The sequence below is a fragment of the Sinocyclocheilus rhinocerous genome, unplaced genomic scaffold, assembly GCF_001515625.1.
Source record: "Sinocyclocheilus rhinocerous isolate Xijiao unplaced genomic scaffold, SAMN03320098_v1.1 scaffold2358, whole genome shotgun sequence".
Lineage (NCBI taxonomy): Eukaryota > Metazoa > Chordata > Actinopteri > Cypriniformes > Cyprinidae > Sinocyclocheilus > Sinocyclocheilus rhinocerous.
In genome coordinates, this window is record NW_015627543.1 from 277,992 (window position 1) to 287,306 (window position 9,315).

The following is a 9,315-nucleotide window of genomic DNA, read 5'->3' on the forward strand; positions in this document are numbered from 1 at the left end:
TGCATGATTCAGTCTATTAAAATACATTCAGAATGATCACAAATTCAAGACATGGGGGCAGAGAATGTGTATATTTATACCACTTCATATAGTTAATCAATTTCACATGAAGAGTGCCTTTTTTCTCCAAAAATTACCATGTACAAATGTGATATAGATTTTTTACAACAGTTCAATAAACTAGAAGTTTTATTAAGAGACTTACGTTTTAGACACCATATTGCCTGTTTTTGCACTATTTCGCCAACAAAAATAATTCCAATCAAAGCCTCTGTGCAACATGACGGTGTTTCGTTCCCGAATTAATCAACCGTTTAAATGATTAGGTTCAATCGCAATGACTCACGTATTAACAGTGACTTGCTGCCACATACTGGCGGTTTTCATTTCACATTTAAAGTATCTTTTCATTTTTTAAATGATTTCAAATATCAGTATTCAATGTTTTATGTTTAATATATCAAAACATTATTTATGCATTTGTAACTGCAGGTTAAATGCATTCATGAAAGGTCTTAAAAAGTCTTAAATTTAACTTGTTCATGTCTGCAGAAACCCTAAACCTAACCTTACCCATAATTTATTCCTAAAATCACTGGGAAATGATAGCTGATTAACAATCCTAATCCTGATTGTAAGCCTAAAACTGACATTTCCTGACAAGTTATCTCTCAATTCTGATTGGTTGATTGGAATGATGACAAGGATGTTGATCCAGGAACATGTTGTACTTGGTCAAATCACGCTCACCATGTGCGTAGGCACGTATCTGGATTTATAAAAAATAAACTTGGCGTAAATATGTGCGCTCCATACGGATGCTCTTGACTGTGCTTTTTCCTGGAGTTTGAAAAGTAATGAAGTAAACAAGGATTTTAAACTCCGTTTTCATTTCGATATACACATCTGCATTAAATATTCCACACTCATTAATGGAGATAAGCACTAAAATTAGCCTACATAAACTGAAGTTAAACCAAAATTATATGAATTTAGACATTTGTAGTGGATGCGCTTGATCACTTTTCCTCTGGCATGCTATGTTTTAATGACAGCGAGGAGTGCTTTAATAATTCATATTTAAACTAAACTGCAGATCTCATGTTATGAGATTTTTTTAAATTTTTTATAAAGAACAATAATCAATGATGAACACTTACTTCGATATTATGGGGGACACTGCTGGATTCGGTGGTCGAACGGTCCATTGTCCGGTTTGAATAAGTCCAATGATAGCCTAATAGCTTACTGTACAACCGCAGCTGCATGGAGGTGTTGATGGCGTGTCAAGGCATCTTCACAACATTATGAAAAATACCACTGTATTTGAAGCATACAGCTTGAAAAAATTGTAAGATTTGCGTGTTTCCTTTTTAAAATACTAAAATACGCGCCGAATCAGACTGCAATATCTGTTTCCACTAAAAATAGCTAAAAGATGTTCACCTTTTCAGAAAAACTGCATTTGAAATACTATTTGGCCAGTGGAAAAGAATGAGGTCAACTATATTCTAAAATAGGATATTTATCTGAGAATTAAACAGATTTGTTTTTATGGATATTTGGTATATTTATTCTAAAACATACTGGATGATTCTGGCAATAAACATTAATGTGGCACAAATGGCATTCAAAAATGGACTCATATTTCCTTAAAGTCTTGTGCCTTTGACGGTGTTAAATATTGGGTCACGTGGATGGGAGTATGCATGGAAATTATATGCAAATGAGGTTATGCATCGTAAAACTAGGCGTTGTAAGCTCCATATGGTTATTTCGGGGAGGAGACAGGGTACGCACAATCTTCCCCTCACTGGGATTTATAAAGGGATTTTTGCGCAGGTTCTGGTGTATGCATGGTTTCATAAATCAGAAAACTTTTGTGCGTACGCAAAATCTAGCTTTTGTGCGTAAGTACGTAGATTTCATCCTAAAAGTGTAAAGTTTTATACATGAGGCCCCTGATGTTTAGAGGATCTTTGTTCATGAGCACCATGTCTATATTTTGTCAGTAAACATGGCTACTTGTGAATGACAGAATTATACTTCTTGGGCATAGAATAGTGTAATTACGGCATCAACCAGCAGGGGCTACGTGGACCATGCTAACCAAAACTTTTACCCTGTGCATAAAAATAGTAGACTTGCTGGAATTATCCAGAAATGTAGATGATATATTGTCATAATTTATCTGTTCAGGCATGGCATCCTCCAGTGGTGAACTAAACGAGGAGCTCCAGTGCTCCATCTGTCTGGATGTGTTCACTGATCCAGTCACCACTCCATGTGGACACAACTTCTGCAGAACCTGCCTGAACAAGTTCTGGACAAACACACAGACCTGCTTCTGTCCACTCTGTAAAAAAACACTCAGCAATGATCTTGAAATTAACACAACACTCACAAAGGTTGTACAATACTTTAAGAAGCTCAATCAAGGCAAATCTGAGGTGTTCTGTGACATCTGTGATGGAAGAAATCAGAAAGCCGTGAAGTCCTGCCTGACGTGTCAAAGCTCTTACTGTGAGACTCACCTGGAGCCTCATCACAGAGTCCCACGTCTAAAGAAACACAAACTGATCAACGCTGTGGAAAATCTGGAGGATTATATATGCCAGAAACATGAGAGACCTCTGGAGCTGTTCTGCAGAGATGATCAGACGAGTATGTGTCTGTCCTGCACTGAAGGAGACCACAGGACTCACAACACTGTTCCTATAGAGGAGGAGAGTCGAGAGAAGAAGGCAAGAGATACAATCAAAACATTATAAACACCCATGAAATATAGTTTTCTTATGCTGGTCATGTTGAAGGGCTTAAAAAAATAAAAAATAAAATATTTAAAATACTATTTTAGAAAATATTTTAAAATAAAGCCAACACCAATATGCTTTTTTAAAAATCTAAAAAGCTAAAAGTAAATTCTGTCAGTTTTGTGCAGCAGATAATTCAAAACAGAATTAAGAAGATTCAAGAGATTCAGCACTCAGTAAAGGAGACAGGGAAGTGGGGAAAAATTATTAAAATAAATAATCATAATATCTCGGTCTACTTAATGACAGTGCTGAATAAAATGGGGGGAAACTTGCTTTTATAATACTTGAGGTCAGTAGATGAGTAGCTTAATCAGATTATTTCCATTTGATACATACAGGTGCATCTCAATAAATTAGAATGTCGTGGAAAAAATCCTTCCACATTATCAAAACATGACTGATAAACAAGCATATCTTGTTTGTCTATCGAACAATCACTTCGATATCATTACATGTCCGTACATGCCAGTGTAAACTACAAAGTTAAATAATACACTTCAAACACATTTAACAACATATGGAAATTGAAGAAACTTACTTTATGGTCATGAACTAACACTTTGAAACACCAAACGCCAACAAACATCCAAATAATAGGCAGGAAAACTAAGTGCGCAGCTGCCGTTCTCTCAGTAATAACACAATGAGGCAACAGGCAGAAAACTTGTACAATAATGCCTCCTACTGGATGCACCTGGAAATGCGCTCAACAAACTATCAAATAGGAGTCCCTCAATAAAAGACTTCATTGCTCCAGGAGCCTTTTATACAGCCGCCCCCAAAGGTGCTATGCAACTTTGCTTCTACAAAAAGGCGACTTAAGTTGAGTCGGTAGGACCGTGTTCATTATCTGGCAGAGCTGGCAGGATAACCAACCATGCTACTGGTCGAGTGTAGACTTGCCCCTTTATATCTACGTCAGCAGATCTGACATGCCCATCCGAACTGTGGTGTGTCTTGATGACATGTCCAACAGGCCAGAGGGCCCTAGGCATCTGTGGATCTACAATCATAACAACCATTTTCTCTGTTAAGTCTGGGGGAGAGGACTGCCACTTTTGCCGTGTCTGGAGACCTGGAAGGTAGTTTCGGATAAACCTGGACCAAAAGTTATCCGCCAGGACTTGCGAATGCCTCCAGCGTCTGCGACTCAACAATTCAGACTCCGGGTAGATTACCTGTGGCAAGGAACCATCCGGCCGCCCCATGAGCAAACTGTTTGGTGTCACTGGGTCAATGTCTGCAACATCCGAAGACACGTACCCTAAAGGCTTCGAGTTAAGAATAGCTTCCACCTCTAGGAGGACTGTCAGCAGGACTTCTTCTGGAACTGACTGAGCTCCCACGGTAGTATAAAGGGCTGACTTTACAGATCGTACCTCTCTCTCCCACACTCCTCCAAAATGTGGGGCTGCTGGAGGATTAAAGTGAAATTGGATCCTTTGACGAGAAAGCTGTTTCTGTAAGTCAGGAGCCATTTCAGTGAAGGCCTGTCTCAGCTCTCTTTCACCCCCTTTGAAGTTGGTTCCTCTGTCTGACCACAGTTCCACTGGTGTTCCCCTTCGTGCAACAAACCGCCTAAGAGCCATTAGGAAGGAATCAGTATTCATGGTACTGAGGAGGTCCAAGTGCACCGCTCTGGTAGTTAGACACTTGAAGATTATCCCCCAGCGTTTTTCTGTGCGTCTCCCAATTTTAATCAGTATTGGCCCAAAGCAGTCTACATCACATGAGTAAAAGGCAGGTTTGAGGAGACGGAGACAAGCGGAAGGCAAGTCTGCCATCTTAGGAATAGTTGGCTGTGCCCTCCAACGCTGACACTCTGGACACCCATGCTGGTGCCGACGAATGGCTTCACGGCCACGGATTATCCAATAATAGCGCCGCATTTCGGCAAAGACCCGCTCAGGTCCTGGGTGATGCAGCTTGCAATCATAATGCTTAATCAGTAGCCGGGTGACTGGATGATGAGCGTCCAATACAATGGGGTGTAAGGTACATTCTTCTATAGACTCAGCTTTCCTCAATCGACCTCCCACCCGGATTAAACCACTACATCTGTCCAGTTCAGGAGCTAAGGTAAGAAGGTTACTGTCCGAAGACACTGGTTTCCCTTTCTCCAAATGTAGATAGTCATTGGGGAAAGACTCCTGCTGTACTCGCTTGAGATTAAGGATCTCAGCTTGACGATAATCATCTGCATTTGGAAAGGAATCAGAGGTAGAGTTTACCGCAATTTCCTTGGCAGTGGTATCCAGGAGTTCTTGCCAGGTCTCATGATTCCGAGAATCAAAGATAATGGATTGGGGTGGTACTGCCGTGGCTCCGCAGAAGGCAGACTTCCTTATTTCTGTGGGGTCATCTGTCAGGTCTGTTCTTGGCATCACTGGCCAGGTAGCTGAATCTTGGAGTAAAAAAGGAGGTCCTTGAGACCATCTGTTTGTCCCTGTAAGGACATTCAGAGGTTTGCCTCTAGTGAGGTCATCTGCAGGATTGCTCGCCGAAGCCACATAGCGCCAGGAACACTTTTCTGTTAGCTCCTGGATTTCGGCGACTCTATTGCCAACAAAAACGTTGTAGTGGCAGGATTCAGAGTTCAGCCAGGTAAGGACAGTGGAAGAGTCTGTCCATAACACCGTGGTTTCAATCTGCAAGGTCAGTTCCCTCTGAAGCAATCTAGTTAACTGAGAAGCCACAAGAGCGCCACAAAGTTCCAATCGAGGAATGGAATGAGAACGTTTGGGGGCCACTCGGGATCGAGCTACCATAAAGGACAGGTACACTTGCCCTCTTTTGTCAGTGGTCCTCATGTATGCCACAGCTCCATATGCCTGTTCTGAAGCATCTGAAAATATCATGTATGGCACCATCCTTCTCCACCTCAGGAGGGACATAAGTCCTAGAGAGAGTGATGCTTGGTAGGTACTGAAGTTCACTTTCCCAGATGCGCCATGACTGCAAGAGTTCAGGTGGTAAGTTTGGATCATCCCATCCCCGCTGCTTATTCCATAGCTGCCTAATTATGACCTTGGCTCGAGTGGTGTAGGGCAAAAGAAGTCCGAGAGGGTCATATTGAGTGGCTAGGACCTTGTAGATGTTCCTGAGGGTGGGAGTTTCATACACAACAGGCTGGTGCTTGTACGCTAGGGTATCAGTCTGACAGTTCCAGCTTAGGCCTAAGGTTGACTCTGGTACATCCGACTTGTCTTGAGCTAACCAAAGTTCCAAACTCTCAGCTTGCGCTTCTGTTGGTAAGTGACTCAGAATGCTGGGAACATTGCTGGCCCCTTGTCGTATCTCAAATCCAGCTTTCGAAAGCATCTCTCTCAATCCATCGACCAAGTACCTTGCTGCCTCAGGGGTGCTCAGACTCTGAAGGCAGTTGTCCACATAAAAACATTTGTCCACTGAGAACCTGATGGACTCACTAGTCATGCTATGCTCCGTCACATGGCGCTGCAGAGCATAAGTGGCACAGCATGGACTACATGTAGTACCAAATGGTAACACCTGCCATTCAAAGACTTTAGGGGGTTCATCCACTTTCAGATCACGCCAAAGGAACCGCAGTAAGGAACGATCTTCAGAAAGGAGGCGGACCTGATGGAACATCGCCTTGATGTCACCACTTACTGCAACTGGATGCTCCCTAAATTTGATGAGAACACCTAGCAATGATGCACCAAGTATAGGGCCAGGCAACAGATACTGGTTGAGGCTTTGCCCATGATATTAGTGGGAACAGTTGAAAACAAGACGAGGTTTCCCATTAGGAGTCTGTTGTCTCCTGAGTTACTTCCTGGACAGCTCCTGTCTGCATGAGCTTCTCCATCTCTGCTCTATAGGTCTCTGCTTTCACTGGATCCTTCAACAAACGTTTCGTTTCCGATATGAGGGCTGTGCAGTTGAGGATAACAACTTTCTGAGGTCTTCAGGTGTTGGTGGCGGAGGTAGTACATCTGGACTTTGAGAATAATACTGAGAAGGCAGATATCCTTGTGAAGGGTGAAACTTGGAGGCCTTGGAGTACCTCGGTACCTGTCGTTGGTAGGTAGCTGTGCTGGGTTTTGATAACTTTAAAGTCTCCATACCCCTTCTCAGTTCTAACTCGGGCTCAGGCCAGGGTGGAAGCTCCGGCCACTCTTCATCATCAGCTGATGTGACCAGCTCTATCCAGTCTACGTGGCAGGAAGGACTGGATGGCAGTTTAGGGTCTGGTCGCACTGGAGGACTGTCATGGCCTTTACTTGGACTGAGCTCTGTTCTCAGGGTTTGAGCAACTTTAACACGTTCTTTAAACTCAGTACTAACTGCTTTCAACCCCATCATGTCAGCACGAAAGGCTTGGTGTGTCTGCAGCAGCTGTGCATTCTCTCTGCGAATGGCTTGGAGATCATTATAGTACTCAGGCTCAGGGTACCTGGGCTGCTGGGCTGACATGAATGACTGAAGTATGTTTTCACTGCGCTCTGTGTAACTGAAGCTTGGTGATCTCAACCGAGGACCTGGGCGAGGAGCAGCATCATCATAGAGGTAATCAGGAAAGTCCCACGATGACTGGAGAGGTGTCACATGGGCCGGTACATCCCAGGAGGGTGAGATAGTATGTTCAGTTACAGCTCGGCCCCCTACATACTGCACTTCATAGTCTTGGAGTCGGACTGGTGGATGTGTTCGGCGTTTTGGTCTGGTTGCCCCAACAATCTCCTCATTAGATTCCATGGTACCCAGAATGAACACTGTATCCGGCTCGAAGGACCAATTGTTGGAGAGGAAATAAGACTGCTAGGCTCTGGTTCTAACTATCAGCAGTATACACTCCTGGTGTGTCGGTCAGGACACAAAGAATGAGGAGACTGGAGCTTCTTTCCAAAGTGTATTGAATATTAGTCTAAAAATAACAAAACATAACAGTATAAGTAAACAGGTACATGTTCACACATAAATCAGGCACTTCCTAATCAAGAATACTAACATTTTCAATATAATCTAAACAACAGCTGAAGTTTCAGTATGCAGAGGATGCAATTGGAGACGATATAACCATTGGTCTGGTCCCATAAAATTATTTCTATACTCAAAACTGAAAATGTGGTCTGTTATGTAAAGAGGATTTTTAGCAGAAACTGTGGTCCTTGGTGATTCATAAAATGCAATAGCTACCACCACTTAAAAAAAAAATTTGCACAGACTGACAGTTTGCAACCTTCCTTTGAGAAATGTTCTTTAAACTGAAGGTTTCTCTTTTTGCAGACCCGTGCCTCCAACGATTTTTTCCTTACTTCATCTCGAACAGTCCACATTTCAAACTGGATGATTATTGGTCTGGGTTTCCTGTTGGTAGCAATATTGTTCACCTTGCCTAAACAATATACTGTATCTACTGACCCCCAAAGCCTTACCGATTACAGTGAAACCACCAAGGTAAGGATCCCAATCACCTTTTCTCTTATGACTGATTTTTCTTTTTCTGGAAGGTCGATTAGTCTGAGATCTCATTTGCAATCTTGTATTTGGCGTACTCTAAACACAGCTGTCTTAATAAGCCTTTCTCCTCAGTCTAGTTTGCATCACTGTATATATTACTGTTAGTTGTTTAACATTTCTATCGTCAGAGCTGGGTAACTAATTACATGTAATCTGGATTACATAATCAGATTCCAAAAATCAAGTACTCGTAATAAGAGTATATTACAGTTTATAATGCTTTTAATCAGAGCACAGTTACTTTTTAATGGATTACATGGTTGCATATTATTCACACAATGGTAGTAAATCATTCATGATTGATTGATTCTCCCCAATTCTGGTATTTGAGTGAAACTGGTATGTGAATATCAAATACATATTTTTTGTCAGTAACTAAGATTTAAAAATAACAGTAATAACAATAATAATTTTAAGTAACTGTGATGTGCTGGTGATTACCACAGTATAGTAAAATCACTTAAAGTTCTCCAAACTTAAACTCATGTCATAAGCAGTTAAAGAAGTCTTATTTTTTCTCCTTTAAATTTTCCTTTCCAAAAATCCTGCTTTGTGTCGGTCAGTGTTGTGGACTTGTGTTTCCTTGTTTTACCCCTGTCTTAGGCCATGTCCACATGTACACGGGTATTTTTAAAAACGGAGTTTTTCCTTCTTCCGTTTTAAAAAAAAATTCCGTCCACATGAAAACGCAAACGCATGCTATGAAGCACTGTCAAGAGCATGCCAAGCCAACAGGTGGTGATAAAATCTCAACCGTAAAACCATGTTGGCCAATCAGAAGCCTGAAAAGTTTTCAGTAGGCGGAGATAACAGCACAGGCTCTGACCTCACAAGCCAAAAACTCCGGTTTCGCTGTCTACATGATAACACTGCAACCGGAGTTTTTGAAAATCTTCACCCTGGCAGGAGTTTTCAAAAATGTTCGGTTTCAGTGACCTAGTGCTGCGTTTACGTGTGGACGAAAGGCCATACCGCGTAGAAAAAGCTGCGGTTTTGAAAATAACCGCGTTCG

General features: G+C 41.9%; 1 protein-coding gene across 1 annotated transcript in view; it reads left to right on the top strand.

Annotated features, from left to right (window-relative positions):
• The window catches only part of LOC107730755 (tripartite motif-containing protein 47-like), a 27,734-nt gene that overhangs the window by 5,633 nt on the left and 12,786 nt on the right, over nucleotides 1-9,315 (top strand). The window contains exons 2-3 of the mRNA XM_016541683.1: nucleotides 2,200-2,744; nucleotides 8,070-8,240. Coding sequence (XP_016397169.1) covers nucleotides 2,202-2,744; nucleotides 8,070-8,240 — 714 coding nt within the window. The 5' untranslated portion in view covers nucleotides 2,200-2,201. The remainder of the gene's footprint in view (nucleotides 1-2,199; nucleotides 2,745-8,069; nucleotides 8,241-9,315) is intronic.